This window comes from Schistocerca nitens, chromosome 1, assembly GCF_023898315.1.
Source record: "Schistocerca nitens isolate TAMUIC-IGC-003100 chromosome 1, iqSchNite1.1, whole genome shotgun sequence".
NCBI lineage: Eukaryota > Metazoa > Arthropoda > Insecta > Orthoptera > Acrididae > Schistocerca > Schistocerca nitens.
The window spans coordinates 38,773,524-38,789,789 of record NC_064614.1 but is presented as its reverse complement, the minus strand read 5'-3'; the positions used below and the strand labels follow the sequence as shown (position 1 = coordinate 38,789,789).

The following is a 16,266-nucleotide window of genomic DNA, read 5'->3' as shown; positions in this document are numbered from 1 at the left end:
TTTATTTGGGCAGTTTTAGAAAAATGTAGCTCATCTATAAAGGAAATTGCATACAGAATACTAGTGCAACCCATTCAACTGCTCTGGTGTTTCCGGATCTACTCCAGGTCAGATTAAAGGAAGACATTGAAGCAGTTCAGAGGAGTGCTGCTAGATCTGTTAGTAGTACATTCAGTCAACACACTGGTGCTGTGGAGGTGGTTCTTCAACTCAAATTGGATTCCCTGTAGGGAATGAATGTAGAAAATACTCTTTTCATGAAACACTATTGCAAGCATTTAAGGAACTGTCATTTGCAGTTCGCTGCAAAATGATTCTACTACCGCCAATGTACACTTTATATAAGGACCATGAAGATGAGATAAGAAAAACTAGGGTTCGTATGAAGGCATATAGACATTCCTCATTCTGTTTGAAAGTGAAACAAGGAAATGGGACACTATACACCTCATGGATTGTGGAGTATGTATGTAGATATAGAACCTGCACAGAGCAGTAGGGCATCTAGCAGCCCCATCATTAAACATTAGCTTGTCAGGGACTATAGAATTTCACAAACCATGTGAATGTTGCTGTGAACATACCTCTGCTAGGATTAAGTCTCAGTCCAGGTCTGTGTGCCCCTGAACCTCATATCAGTACAAACAGTTCTTGTGCCACAGGGACCACATACCAATATTGTCACTTAGCACTTCCATAATGTGTTAAATACAGTAGTTAGCAGACTTTGACTCACTGCCATGCAGGGTGATGTGCTGCCCAACCATATTCACTCCCCATCAAGATTTTACCCTGTGGTTTCTAGCAACTGTTCTAACGTTTTTAATGACAAGAATGTGTGACCTTCCCACTTCTCTTACACGAGTCGACTTACTTGGTGTGGTCAGCCAATCTTCTTCTCTGGAAAGCCAGCTTCTGGAATCTCTATAAACTTCTTCTCCAAAGAATGATGCTGGTTGCAGGAACCTTAACAATTGCGAAATAATTCGGTTCTCGAAGAATACTTTTCAATAACTACTGGTATATTTGAGCTTCATAAGAACAAAATTCACACTTTGCACATAAACATTTAACTTCTCGTAAGTAACTCATTTCGTCTCACATCAGAAACAGATTTAAGTCCATTTAGGAAAGCATTGGCTTAACAACCATCTCCCTACTACAAACATATCATAAAATATGTCTCGCCTCCAGCAAGTCCAAGATAAGAGTTTTTTCACAATTCAGAATCTCAATTGTACTTTTGTCACTAACAATAGTCACAATTACAAACCAGCACAGAATAACACAGAAGTTCCTTGGTGCTGCTATGTGCTTTCATTACGACTTCCATGGACCGAGCGACAAGTACTTGTTGGTGCCGTTCGACCGCCGTGTCTACTGTCTTCTCACGATAAACTTCGGACCTGCACACACAGACGGGGGATGCGCAGTAGATAGGGTTCCTTTCTCCCACTCACATCTAAAATATCGTGTGTTCGAGACGGTGGAAGGCCGAGTGATTCTAGAATTTGCGCGGAAGTTCTTGAAACACTACTCTGTACGACATGAGCATTGGAATCTACCCTAGTTGGTTCCTGTAACCATCACCAAGATGTAATTAATGGCTTTCCAACTAGCTCTAAGTAGTGTGATCTTCTGCATCTAATGTAATCATCAGAAAACTGTTAACCCACAACCTTCCTTCCATCATCCTTTTACAATTCTAGTTTACAGGCTGTCCTAACAAAGGAGAGCCCCCACTGTACTACTCTCTCAAGACATGAAACACATCACTGACACATGCCATTTATCCGTTCCCCACCAAATCGCTCTTGTGACAAATTTTACCCATTTTCTTAGAGAAAACTGGATTCATTGTTGTAGGAATGTGTAAGAAAGAATCAATCTATCTACATGGTCTCCCTTGTATCTCTCTTTGCACTGCACTAGTCAAGTAGCATGACTCAATCATTGGTTATGTTTCTGCCACACAGCTCTTCGAATACTTTAGTCAACAGCAAATTTGCATCTGGGATGTGATACATCAACTAGTATGTATTTTGGTGTGGAGAATCCAAATATACCTTTCAAAATGTTGTAGCATCTACCATTTTTGAGATTTTAAAGGTTTTCATTTTTCGTATTCAGTATTTCGGTTTTTGGTGTTCTTCTGTTTTGATGTTTGTTTGTTTTTTATTTGCAGAGGAGAGCTAGAAGATCTACAAATCATCAGTAAATGGTTGGTGTGATAATCTAGTGGTGTGAAAGAGATCCTCAGTGAGTATTTCCTGTAAAAGATAGTGCAAATTTTTAAACACAAAAACTTACACCAAGAAAAATGGCAACTAATAAATCTCGTTGCTGTCTAAACCACCCCGACAACTTTTGTTATGTGTGTGGGAAATTCACTCCAAAAGCCCAAAGAAAACCAATCACCAATTTGGTAAAGAACACATATAAATTGTATTTTGATTGTCTTGTTGGTGATCAAGATAAAAATTTTGCACCTCATGTTGCCTGCATAACCTGTACCACAACCTTAACCGAGTGGTTGAAAGGTAAACAAGGAGCCACGCCATTTGCTGTTCTGATGGTGTGGTGTGAGCCTAGTGACCATTATTCAGACTGTTACTTCTTTCTTACAGATATTTTGTGACATTAAAGCAAAACTAGACATAAAATAAAGTATCCAAAAGCATCTTCAGTGAATTTGCCATGGCGAGGGGTTGCCTGTTCCTGTCTGTAACTTGAGAGCCGCAGAACCAGACACCATGTCAAGTGAATCAGAAACTATCAAACATATAGAAGAGTACTGCCCTCAATATCATGACACTTTGCCTCAGCTCTTTAATCAAAAGGAATTGAACAATTTGGTTTGCAATCTAAAACTTCCGAAACAGAACCTGAACTCTTGGGGTAGAGACTGCAACAGCCGAACATTCTAGCCCCAGGGACAAAAATTTCCTGTTTCAGGTCAAGAGGTGCTTCCTTCGCTCAATATTTTGATATGCAGAATTCAATGTGTGTGTAGAGATGTCAGTGGTCTGATGATGCAGCTAGGTGTACAACATAATCCACAAAGTGTTACATCCCGGTATTTCTATGCATTGACTGATACCAACATGTTTTATGTTTTTGTGAAGTGCAAAATTTTTACGTTTCTGAACATTTAGAACAAGTTTCCAAACTCTGCACCACGTTGAAATCTTATCAAGATCTGATTGAATATTTAAGCAGCTTCTCTCAGATAGTATTTCATTATACATAACTGCATCATATGTAAATACTCTGATGTTACTATTAACATTGTATGCAAGGTCATTAATACACAACATGAAAGGCAATGGTCCCAACACACTTCCCTGTGAAACACCTGAAGTTGCTTCTACATCTGAAAATGACTTTCCATCCAAGATAACATGCTGTGTCCTCCCTATCAAAATGTCCTCAATTCAGTCACAAATTTCATTTCACACCCCATAAGATCATATTTTTGACAATAAGCGTAAGTGCGATACTGAGTCAAATGCTTTTTGAAAATCAAGAAACACTGCATCTACCTGGTTGCCTTGGTCCAAGCTTTCAGTGTGTCTTGAAAAAAGTGCAAGTGGGGTTTCACATGATTCATGTCTTCGAAACCCATGCTGGTTGGCACTGAGGAGGCCATTCTCTTCAAGATACTTTATTATATTTGAGCTCAGAATATGTTCTAAGATTCTACAACAAATCAATGTCAAGGATATTGGATGATAGTTTTGTGGATCACTTCCATTATCCTCCTTGTAGACGGATGTGGCCGGTGCCTTTTTCCAGGAACTGGTCACAGTTTATTGTTCAAGGGATCTATGATAGAGTATAGTTAGAAGAGGGGCTAATTCAGCCACAAATTCAGCATAGAATCTGACAGCGATTCCAGTGGGGCCTGGAGCTTTGTTCAGTTTTAATGATTTCAGCTGTTTCATTCATCCTTTCAGTGGTATGAGGACTAAATTGGTATAATTCTCCTGGGTTTTTCGTTGTAACGGAACATTTGAAAATCAAATTAAGCATTTCGGCCTTTGCTTTGCTATCCACAATTTCAGTTCCTATCTCATTCACTAGGAACTGGGCATTAATTTTGGTTCCACTAACAGACTTCATGTACGAACAGAATTTCTTTGGATTTTGTGAAACTTCCTTTGACAATATTTTGCTACGGCAGTCACTGAAGGCATCACACTTTGCTCTCTTGACAGCGAAATGCATTTCATTCAGCATTATGCCCTTTAATCCTTTTTGAGAACTTCACTGCAGGAAACAATAATAAAAAAATGAACATTGACTACTAATAGTATCCTCAGTACGTTCTGGCAGAAAATCAACAGTAACACCTCCCCAGTGACTTTTGAGTTAATCTTTCGTAACTTTTCCAATTGCTTTATAAAACTAAACGGATTGATGGCTTGTATATTAACAGTGGTACTAGCTTCTGAAAATCTTTTATGGCACAGTGTTCAAAGAGCTGCAGACTCTTTGTCAACTTTTACTACTACTGTACTAATAATGTTAGGATAGCTGGTAATTGTCAAGATGTGCTCTTAAATTTCAAGGAAAAAGAAATAGGCTGAGTACAATGCCTATCCTCGCGTCTGAGGAGTAAACAATACTATTTAAAGTTAAATCATAATTCTCAGATCTGTTTTGTGTGAAGTATTGCCATCTCGACACTGTACTTTTGCACTGGATACTGCACACTTGGCCTAGTATTTAGTACCGCACGAAGAAAATTGTAAGATATCACGATTAGGACTGATACGAGGGAGCGTCCCTATTAAGTGCCACCGAAAGGAAAATTTGTGTGAAGTGCGTAGCTTAGTTTACGCGTTCTGCCTAATCAAAACTTTAATTTCAGGCGCTTTGATTCAAACGGACAGTGTCGCCACTCGCCATGCATTAAACTTGAACTGCCTGAAATATCACAGGGGAGAAAGCAAGAAAGTCCTTGATGGTAGTTTTTCTTTAAACTTCACGCCTGTGAAACGTGTCATGTAAGAGTATTAACTGTTCTCGAAATCCATTTGCAGCCAGTGTGTTGCAACATTTGTTATACACATGAATAACGAAATAGGATTCACCGTGGCAGAGATCTATATATTTTCTTTTGAGCATGTTGGCAAGCCTCCTACAGTGTTTAATCTTTGACATTGTGATGGCATCTTGACAACGTGCACAGTAACGGTACAGGAGTTATGCGTGTATTTTTAGTAGGCCAAGTACTTGAAGTACCGTGAGAGGCGACACAGGCGAGATTCTCCTCGCCTGGATGGTGTCGTGAAGTGTGCGAGTGCTTGTTGACATTCCTCCAGTTCTTTCCACCGAGTGTCGCGATACTGCAGTGCGCTGCCGAACCAATACCAGTTATTTTTCGTCATCAAATCAGCGAAAATGAGTGCCAGACCATCCAATGTTGGTATTGTTGCCATTGAACAAATTTTTCCATCCCAGTACGTTGACCAATCGGAGCTGGAAGCGTTCGATGGAGTTTCGGCAGGAAAATACACTATAGGCCTGGGACAATCAAAAATGGGTTTTTGCTCAGATCGTGAAGATATAAATTCACTGTGCCTCACAGTAGTGTCGAAACTGATGCAAAGAAACAATATTTCATATAAGGAGATTGGAAGGTTGGAGGTAGGTACAGAAACTATTATAGACAAATCGAAAAGTGTGAAGACAGTGCTGATGCAGCTTTTCGAGGAAAGTGGTAATTTTGATGTCGAGGGTGTGGACACTACAAATGCATGCTATGGTGGCACGTCTGCATTGTTCAACGCAGTTTCATGGGTCGAATCCAGTGCTTGGGATGGTCGTTATGCCCTTGTCGTATGTGGTGATATTGCTGTATACGCAAAAGGTAATGCTCGGCCCACAGGTGGGGCGGGAGCCGTTGCTATGCTGGTTGGTGCTAATGCTCCTCTTGTCATAGAAACAAGTGCTCGGGCAACATTTATGAAACATGCTTATGATTTTTACAAGCCCAATCTCTCTTCTGAATATCCAGTAGTTGATGGTAAATTGTCAGTTAAGTGCTATTTAAGTGCACTGGACAACTGCTATCAGCTGTACTGCAGCAAAGCAGAAAAACATCTTAATGGTAACAAGATTAACTTGGAATACTTCGATGCAATGATCTTCCATTCCCCTTATTGTAAATTAGTGCAAAAATCACTGGCACGTTTAATGTTGAATGATTTTATACGTTCTCCTCAAGATATTCTTGCAAAGTATCCAGGGCTTCAGAAATTTCAAGGCTTAGATCTTGAAAACACATATTTTGACAGAGACATAGAAAAGGAATTCATGACTTGCAGCAAAAGTGCCTTTGAAGAAAAGACTCTTCCCTCTCTACTGTTAGCGAGGGAAGTGGGCAATATGTACACCCCATCTTTATATGGATGCCTGGTATCATTACTTATAAGTAAAAGTGCTGAACAACTTGCAGGAAAAAGAATCGGTCTTTTTTCTTATGGCTCTGGGTTGGCTTCCTCCATGTATTCTGTGAAGGTGGCAGAAGATATTTCAGAAAGATCATCTTTGAGACACATTATTGCTAATCTTGCTCACATCAGCACTCAACTGAAAAGCAGAACATGTGTGTCTCCAAGCGATTTTTCTTCTATAATGGAACTTCGTGAAAAAAACCATCATAAGGCACCATACACTCCTGAAGGTCCCATAGATACGCTTTTTCCAGGAACCTGGTATTTGGAGTCAATAGATGAACTGCATCGTCGAGTGTACAAAAAGGCTGCCTAATGTTTGTTTAAAGTAGTAATTTTTTTTAGAAACATTGCAGTTTTAAATATCAAATATTTCTCAATCAGTTCACTGTTTATATGAAGAAGTGTACCATCCCTTGATTTGTGTTCGCTTGAACTAGCTCATTGAGAGAGAGACCAATAGAAGTATTGCTTATGCTCTACATGATTTTGTGTTTATCATGAAGATGAAATGGATTGACATTTTCTTTTGTGCCCAAGGAAGTTGTTAAGTAAAATACTTGGCCATAAAAATCGCTATTCAAGAGCAACAATTCTTCAGCAGCATTTAGTGTTCAACCAGTATCACCTGCCAAAGCATTTATTAATCTACTGTGGTAAGTATATAAACAGTCACATGCTAATATTTATCATCAATCATGTGATATCAATAGGTGTAATATTAACATGCTTAACAGTGTTTAGATGATGGTGAAATTCTGAAGAAGAACCTACACTTATTGATCATTTGAATTCATTTGTGACATTAGTCCTTACACATGGTATGTCAGTTGCAAATTAAGTAATCCTCATTCATTTAAATGTTGGTTTATTGTAGTCTGCATATGTTGGAGAGATGCGATGCTCATAATTCTCAATGTTTATTTTATTTTGACACACACTCCAAATTGGTTAAGCAGACACAATGGAAAAGCATAAGATGTATGTAAAGATGTGAACTAATTTTACATATAAAACCTAATAAGATGATGTAGCTCTGAAATATTTGGTGTCATAGTGGTGTGGTCAATATTCAGAGATAATGACAGGAAAAAGTCTAATAAATAAAGAGTACTATGAGCTCTTGATCAGTAGATGAGATGTTTCACAGTAGCAGAGATGAACTGCTCTTACCTGTGTTTTAGAGCCCATATTTACTAGCCTCGTTAGCTTCAAATTATAGTTCCTGCTGCATCACCTGGATATTGACCATTCCTCCTAGGACACCCTGTGTGTGTGTGTGTGTGTGTGTGTGTGTGTGTGTAATAATAAACTAGTATCTCCAGTCTTGCATGTGATAAATCAAAGAGAACAGCTTTGAATTTTTTAATTTACAAAATAGACTGCTGTGTCTTGTTCTTGTTAGAAAGAAGTTGCTCGTTTTAAAAAGTTACTATTCATCTTATTTTTATCTCAAAGAAATGCACACAAAGGACTGATGATTTTCTTTTTGGGTAGGAATTTGGGTATGTAACACTACTTGTCCATTTTAATATGAAAAGGCTTTTGTTCCTACAGTTTGACAATAACTGTGAGGATAGTCCAGTGAAACTTCTTTTGAAGATTTTGCATGTTGTCCTTTCATTTATATTAGATTTGCTACAAACAATGATTGGAGCATATTTCGCTCTAGTCAAGGTATTTTCAGCAAGTAATATTGCCCCCTTTCCTATGAAACAACTGTTTCATGACAATCTGCAACTTGCAAGACCATTTGCAGTCCAAATCCATTTTAATGCTCACCAGGATGGAGCTGATAGTGAACCAGTAGGATCTAATAGTTATCTTATTTGCCCCATATGGGTTAATTTTGGAAGCAAGTTCTGAAGTCATCTACTCCACTATATCCGTTAAAAACTTTTTCAACACTAAAACAGAAAAAAAGTCATAGTATTGTGCACCTGCAGTGTTAAACTCATCAGCAGCCATGGACCTTATGGCACTGGTACAGATGATATTTACATATGAAAGAAAATGACTCTTATACTTTATAAGAATCAGAAGAGATCACTGATAATTTTTAAATGTTTTTAGTGATGTAATGTAATTGAAATTGTCGTAGTTATGTTGAAGCACTTCCCTCATAGTGTCCCTTTGTACCATCTGTTAATATACAGATGTTATGAGATAATGGTTTTCTATATGGTGTTTCATTCTATATTAGATGGAATAAATCAATGTTGTCTTGTTGAAACTGAAAAATCAATTAAGTGTTTCAGTATTGCATTTAAATGTTGTGGTTCTATACAGCTTTGAAAAAACTGGGACAGAGTCAGCTTCCAAAATTTGTAATTGCAGGACCATTACTAGGTTATGTATCAGAATCAATGGTCACAGAGAATTTGTCTTAAACAGCAATACCCATTGTGCTGTTTCTGAGTGTGCTGCAGAAGATAATAGTAGGAATTTGGATGCTGCTTTTATTGCTTGTTGTTGTTTGTCATCATTCCCCTTTTGCCTACAAAAAATGCTTCCAACTTTCAGAGCAGGAAACAGGCTGTCCAGTATATACTTTGGCTCTTGCCATCTAACTGGTCTTTGTATTTACATCTGTTCTGTGTATTGCTCCTTTCAGCCAGAGGGGGAAATGTATATAGAGCTTTATGTTGAGTTTCTCTGTCTTAGCAGCTAACTGCCTGTCTTTCTGGCAATGTCTGATTGGACATTAATTAAAAATTATCAGGTAGCTTCTAGATATAGGTCATTTTTAAAAATTGTCAAATTGCAATTGCTAAGTCATTGTCATTAAAATTAAATTCACTTAGAGACAACAGGGTTTGTCAGTACTTACCTTAAGGTTACTGCCAGGACTGCCAACAGAAACACCCAATAGAAAATAGCAGGAAATGAGGCAAATTTAGGAAAGACCCCTCCCTTCTGTGTACATGGTTGCCTTTCAAATGACCTTCCAATTGTCCACACTATCACAACCAATGGCTTTTACTTCACTGAGGTAATAGTCTACCATCAAAAGCTAGCAGTGCTGTTAATGATTTCCGTTTAGTTGGTAGTACAGGGAATTATGCCTCCAGGAGGTAAGTACTAACCAGTCCATATGTAACATGAACAGTAGCAGCCCTTTTACACTTCTGTGAGTCAGATCAAGAGTTATTTATATGTCTGTGGATGATAAAGCTAACAGTTCCACCAAATAGTTATGAGCTGGGTCAATGATAAGGCACATAAACAAGACTGAGAATACTGTTAGTTTTTGCACGAATCCTCCTTCAGAGTTACAAGAGTAAGCATACACACATCTTCAGCTAAATTTTCTGGCTGATTGCATTTGACTGGCACTGCAGTTTGACAGGGTCCAAGACTTTCCATGACCATATTTTAAATCCCCCACAATAGTATTTGTGGTATTGAATTGAAAGGTTTTTAGAAGCCTAGGAACCAGGGTGTCAGGTCTGAATATCACAATTAGTTTTCCAGGATCATTACTTCCAGAATGCATGAAATCCACACTTATTGCCTGGGATAATGTCATCGTGCAGAATTCTGCTTGCTGTAAGAGAATGAAATGAGGTGGAGGTTTTTGTGGACCAGGTCTGATATCTCTTTTGTAGAATGTATGATCTATGCTCCCATCCAGTTTTTGGGAAAAGGTATCTCTTCAGCAGATCTGAAGACCATTGATTAATAATGTACATAATGCACCTGCAAATTTTGAACCCCCATGGATTCTTTGAGCCCCATGGTCCTTTTGAGCTTAAGAAAATTCTATTTCTGTTCAGTAGTACCAATACTGATTACTGTATCACTCATCTTTACAACTGTATGGCATTATGAATTGTGATGTTCCTTAATTTTGTTTTGTGGAGATCCATTTCATTATGGTAGTTTGTGTCCCATACAACATGGAATATCATGCTTATTTAAATATCACCAGCTATTACTGCTTGATTGAGAATGTGCACATTTTGAATTGCAGAGAAAAATCAGTTTTTAGTTACTTCAGCAAGTGAACTTCCTGGTCAAAGAAGATTCATCTTCAACTTTATAGTTAAATCATATTCACAACATTTTGTGTGCAAGCCATTTTGTACTTCAGTGTTTACATGTAAAAAAGTCACTCACATGTTTACATGTAAAAAAGTCACTCACAACCTGTCTAGCCTGCCTTGTTTGGTTTGTCCCAGTGATCTCACTGCTATGAATTCCTGGCTTTAGTGAATTATACTCATGACAAATCGCACTGCTCTTTAGAGGGACTTCAAACTGTGGCAGTTTTCTGTGAATGCTATTATAAGTGATCAGTAATACCTCAGTACTGCATTAGTTAACAGAATTAATTTGGAAATTCCTTAGCACTACATTTATTCTGAGTGGATGCAGGATTACCCAGTAAAACAAATTAAAAATAGTGTAAAAATTATTATTCTTCGTACAGTGTGTAATAGTCTTGAACTTGAGCTGCAGTGAATACTTTACCCTGTGGTGTAATGTGTGTTGTTCTGTTACTCGCTGACAGATTGAAACCTTGTGCTGATAACAGGACTTCCCTTTCATTCTTACTAACTGAGCTATCAAGCCACCATCCACATCATGCCTGCACAGTTTAAATTCATCCTGTGTGTGTGTGTGTGTGTGTGTGTGTGCGTGTGTGTGCGTGTGTGTGCGTGTGTGTGTGTATATACCACCTTTTAAATTTCACTAAGGTGCTCATTCTGCTGGAAAACTGGTATACAACTTCTGATATAGTCATGCCAAAACGCTTTGCTGTTCAAACCTTTACAATGATGACATTATTTTGATACCTGAAGTTTTTGATTCTAGGTGTTCCTGGTTCCTGTCAGTCACCTGTGCAGCAATCCAGTTTGGTTGATCTTCATTGTTCCTGATGTGTTGCTTATGTGCTAGCAACAAACACAGAATTTTAAAGTATGACATAAGAGTGGCATTATCTTATTATCTCTCTTTAATGTTTTGTTTCTGTACCTGCACGTCTCATTTTCAGTTTGTACTAATAACAACATATAATACCAAAGAGTGAGACTGAGATCAGGGTTATCTTGATGTCACAATTGACTTTGTGTGCTTAACAGAGCATCTTCATTAATGGACACTGCAGTAGAAGTGGTCATTATTCATGTAATCAGATTTATATTGTACTACATTCCATATAAAGCTGCCTCGACCTTATCACTTCACATGTACTATAAAGATTTCTTCTGTGTGTCTATGGTTAATTGCTCATTTCATCTTTACAATAGGGATTGCAAAAGGAAAGGGAGGATAGATGCACATATTTGAATATGGAAAATGTGATTGTAGCTGGTGACCTTTTAAATGTTTAAATCTATTTTGTATTTTTTTTTTTTTTAGATTTATTGATGGGTGGGTACTGTGTGTCACCTCCTGTAATATAACTGGAGGGTTCTGCAGAAGAAAGTGCTAACATCGATATAGTAAGGATTAAATGAATAACTTTATTTGTTGTGTTTATGAAGTTGTCATATGCTGATAAGTTGCGCTTTCACAGGAAACTTCCTGGTAGATTAAAACTGTGTGTTAGACCTGGACTCGAACCTGGGACCTTGTGTATTGCAGGCAAGTGCTCCACTGGCCGAACTGTCAGAGCCCAACTGTCATCCCACCCTCACAACTCCACATGTCAGTGCCTCATCTCCTACCTTCCAGACTTCATAGGTGTTTACCTGAATATCTGGAAGAAAGGATATATTTTGAGACATGTCTGCAGCTAAACCATATTTCTGCAATATCCTTTCTTCCAGGATTGCTTGAAGTTCGGAAGTTAAGAGATGAGGTACTGACGGAAGTTGAGGTGTGTGGGTTTTAAATCGTGCTCAGAAAGTTCGGTCGATAGAGCCTATGCCCATAGAAGGCAAACATCCCAGCTTCGAGACCTGGTTTGGCGCACAGTTTTAATCTGGCAGGAGGTTTCGATTCAGTGCACACTCCACTTCAGAGTAAATATTTATTCTGGAAAGTAGTTCTTTGTGTATCACTAGAAAATACTATCTGCTAGATAAATTGTTGAATCTAACCAGACACGTATTATGCCATATGTCAAAATAAACTCTTTTGAAGGAGCACTTTTTCCACTGACCCATCAGTTATTTGTTATTCGTCACTATTTTGCTTTCTTTTTCAATACCGAGTATTTAGAAAGTACAGGAATAATTGTGGTTTTAGCCATCTCTATTACCCAGATCTTTTTTGAACTTCTGGTATTAATGTCATAAACAAACAATGGAAATTCCAGTATGGAATAACAGATTGCTATTCACCATATGGAGGAGATGTTGAGTCACAGGCAGGCACAATGAAAAATATTTAAGCTTTGGGACAAAACACCCTGTCTTCCAAAGGGGAACACACAGGCACATTCAAACAAGTGCAAGAGTGAATGTGTGTGTTTCCTACATTGGAAGTAGATGTTTGTCTGAAAGCTTAAATATTTAGAGGTTTTTTTCATTGTGCTTGTCTAAGAGAAGCAATTTGTCATTTACATATTGTTGCCTTAGGTACTAGGATAAACTTTTTTACTTTTTTTAATGAATGTTATCTTTCATGTGTCAAAAATTTCCATGAGCTGTAATGAATTATGAAGCAACCTTCTTTTAATGCTCTAGTAATGTCACAGCACACACAGAAATGATTACTTTGATTACATTTCTTAAAGGGCAGAGAAAACAGTGAATTAGATGTTATCCATTAGTGAGTAAATTGTTTGCTTGATAGTAACATTTGGCTGGACGAGTTTCCATTTGTAAAGAAGTGTGGATTGTCTATTTGCAGCAGCGAATTGGTTTCACCTCAGCAGCTAAAAGTAATCTAAACAAAGAATTGGCAGGAGGAAAGGTGGGGAAGGGGGGTAGAGTTTATAGGGAAAGTTTTATCATAATTATTTCTCTGATCAAGCCATATTTAAAACTTTCCTCACATTTATGAATAACTGACATTTGCTTACCTTTACCTTTGATGGGTTGTTCACCCGTCTTTGCTTCACTTGACTTTTCTGTGTTCTGGTGCCACTAGATACTTTCTGCCAAGAATTTGTATTTCTTGTAGACTTTTTTCTTTTTCTTACCCTTCTCTGATAGTGGGTGGTTCTCTAACCTAAATATCTGCAAATGATAGTGTTTCCAGTCATTGAATTGGTCATGTATTACAAAATTTATTTTTCATAAGAGAGAGCTCTGCACAATTTTATACTTTGTTTAAGCAACATTATAATGCAGCTATTTGCAATTTATTGGAAGTACTATCTGTATTCAGGCTGTCACACATCCCCCCCCCCCCTCCCCCATAGTGTATATTTGTATGTACAGTTCCTTTTTGAATCCTTGTGCTGTGTGGATTCTACTTGTTGCATGATTGGCAAGGTGGTGAGAAGCCTTTCTGCTAAAGTTTATAGAATTGCATCCGTGAATAAATGTGAAAAGCTCATTGGGTTGTTCGTGTTGTAGGGTTAATGAAGTGCCTTCAAGTTGTTAGGTTACGATATCAGAAATCTTAGGGAAGAAAGTGTTGTGCCTTTGAAAGATGAAGTATAGAAGTACGAAAAACTGAAGACCTTGTTTAACGTGATTTTAAAAATCCTGCAAACCTGTACAGATAATATAACGGATTGCAGTACTGAATAAGAGGATGTGGGCATGTTTCTCTATATGAAGCTCATTATGTGCTTCACTCTGGTGCATTGCCCATTCCTCACACTGTTCATTACTCACAAATATGTCATTCAGTGTTTTATTAATAATGCGTAGCTTCTTTAACAAAGAACGAATTCAGTTCACATGGAAATCCATCAAGAATTGCCGTAATGTTCAACTGTAGTGTTTGCAATACAGGAAATGCACAAAATGGGTTGTAGAGTTGTATAATTCTATTTTAAACAAGTTGAAAAAAATTGATTATGGTATGGAAGGTTCTGGCAGTATTTAAATGATGCAGAAGGGAAGAAAACAACTCTCCGAATAGCAGAAGTGTTGAATTGTTGACAGGCACACGAAAAGAATGAAAACTTGGCTAACTTTCGGACGTGAACCCTTTTTCAGACAGACACAAACAACAACATCACACACACACACACACACACACACACACACACACACACATAAATCATGCTTGGTGACTCATCCAAAAGCTTTCGAACTTTTCATTAATTTTTCTTTTTATGTAGCTTTCAACAGCTCCAACATTTCAACTATTCGGTGAGTTGAAAAAGTAAATTTTTAGTGTATTACAGTGAAAGACGTTCTTTAACATTTTACGTATTTTTATTAAGTGACATGCTTCTGATAACTGTACCATTTCCTTCAAGTGATTCACATTCCTGTAATGTTTCCTTCCACAAGATGACTGTCACCTTATTCACACATACAGTTTCTTTTAAGGTAGATGATTTTCTCTTAAACTGCCAAGTTCTACTAGGCCTACTTTAATATATCCATGGGCAGCTATTGATATTTGTTTTGTATCTTCATTGTAGCTTTAGCTGATACTGTTTTGTGTGTGTGTGTGTGTGTGTGTGTGTGTGTGTGTGTGTGTATATGTAAAATCAGTTACCGTACTGTTTTTTATGCATTTCTCAGTCATGACAATGGGGCTTACTTCAATCGGAAATTAATGTGTTTACCAAAGATAACAATTCTTGTTGGAATGTACTGGAGATTGTAGTACAATGGGAAGTGTCAGGTGTATCATTGTTGGTCACAAACCTTGTTACTCTTATTATACAAGTTGTATGTTTTATTTATTTATACATAATAATATATTAGGCCTATTTACTTTTTATCAGATCTGAAGTTGGAAAGCATTTTAGAGCATATTAACTTTTTGAACTTTTTATTATTCTGAGACACCATTTTGGAGGCCGTAGTGGATGAGTGATCTACTTTGATAAGTAGACAAGAATTATTTGGAGATAGTATTTTAAGTAGAATGTTAATTCTCTTTTTGTGTATTCAAGTATGCAACATGGCTCAAAAGATATGCTATGGCTTTAAATACTCCATCGTCTGAGAAGTATTAAAATTTTTATATATACATATATGTTAATGAAAAAGTTGCATTGGTGATTTTTGTTAATGTGTATTTAGAGTTTATTTATTGAAACTTCATAGCATATTTTTATATAATAAATCACTTCAACAACATGTTTTCAAATTGCTGATACTCATTTCTCCCCAAAATTTCCTAATGTTCTTCAGAATCTGTATGAACAGAGTGTATGTTTCTATTTTATTTTCAGTGCATTCTGGTTTGCAGAATAAAATGCATCTCTGAGTACTGTGTTTTGTAGCCACAGCATAAACATTTAGATTTAAATTCAGCTTCATTATTTGCAGACATTTTTAACCCTGATGTAGCTGTGGTTGAGTTTTTTGAGTTAGAGACTGGTTGTTTGTCATGAAATACATTAAAAATATGTATAGAAAATACATTTCTGGCATTTTTATCAGAAAATGTAACACAATTTCCTTTTGGTAACACTTTTTAAATATTGTTTCATAGTTTCGACATGCACACAGCCTTAAGTACATGAACTCCTTAGCTTTCTACCCTGTGTCCCTGCTCCTCTCATTTTTTCAGCTCTTCCTCATTATCATACATAAGTATAGTTGGCCATTGGAGCAGTCTGTAAAATTTAAGGTATTGAATTTCAGTGTGAACATTGTGGTCTGTCAGATCTTGAGGACCTTGGAAAGATTTAATTCCTTGACAAATAAAAATCTGAGGGTGGATGAAATATGGCACACATGGTTGTTCAGTCATGTGAGAGCTCACTGAGCAA

The 16,266-nt window shown here is 37.3% G+C and overlaps 1 protein-coding gene across 2 annotated transcripts; it reads left to right on the top strand.

Annotated features, from left to right (window-relative positions):
* Window positions 1–5,177: 5,177 nt before the first annotated feature.
* On the top strand, window positions 5,178–15,837 carry LOC126240832 (hydroxymethylglutaryl-CoA synthase 1). 2 transcript variants are annotated; one of them, XM_049947957.1, is made up of 3 exons: window positions 5,178–7,117; window positions 11,280–11,384; window positions 11,829–15,837. In XM_049947957.1, exon 1 carries the CDS (start codon window positions 5,407–5,409, stop codon window positions 6,775–6,777), a length of 1,371 nt encoding a protein of 456 aa, XP_049803914.1. In that variant the 5' UTR covers window positions 5,178–5,406; the 3' UTR covers window positions 6,778–7,117; window positions 11,280–11,384; window positions 11,829–15,837. The 2 variants fall into 2 exon arrangements, with proteins under 2 accessions (XP_049803914.1, XP_049803912.1); XM_049947955.1 differs by lacking the exon at window positions 11,829–15,837 and having other exon boundaries at window positions 11,280–11,820.
* The last annotated feature ends 429 nt before the right edge of the window (window positions 15,838–16,266 follow it).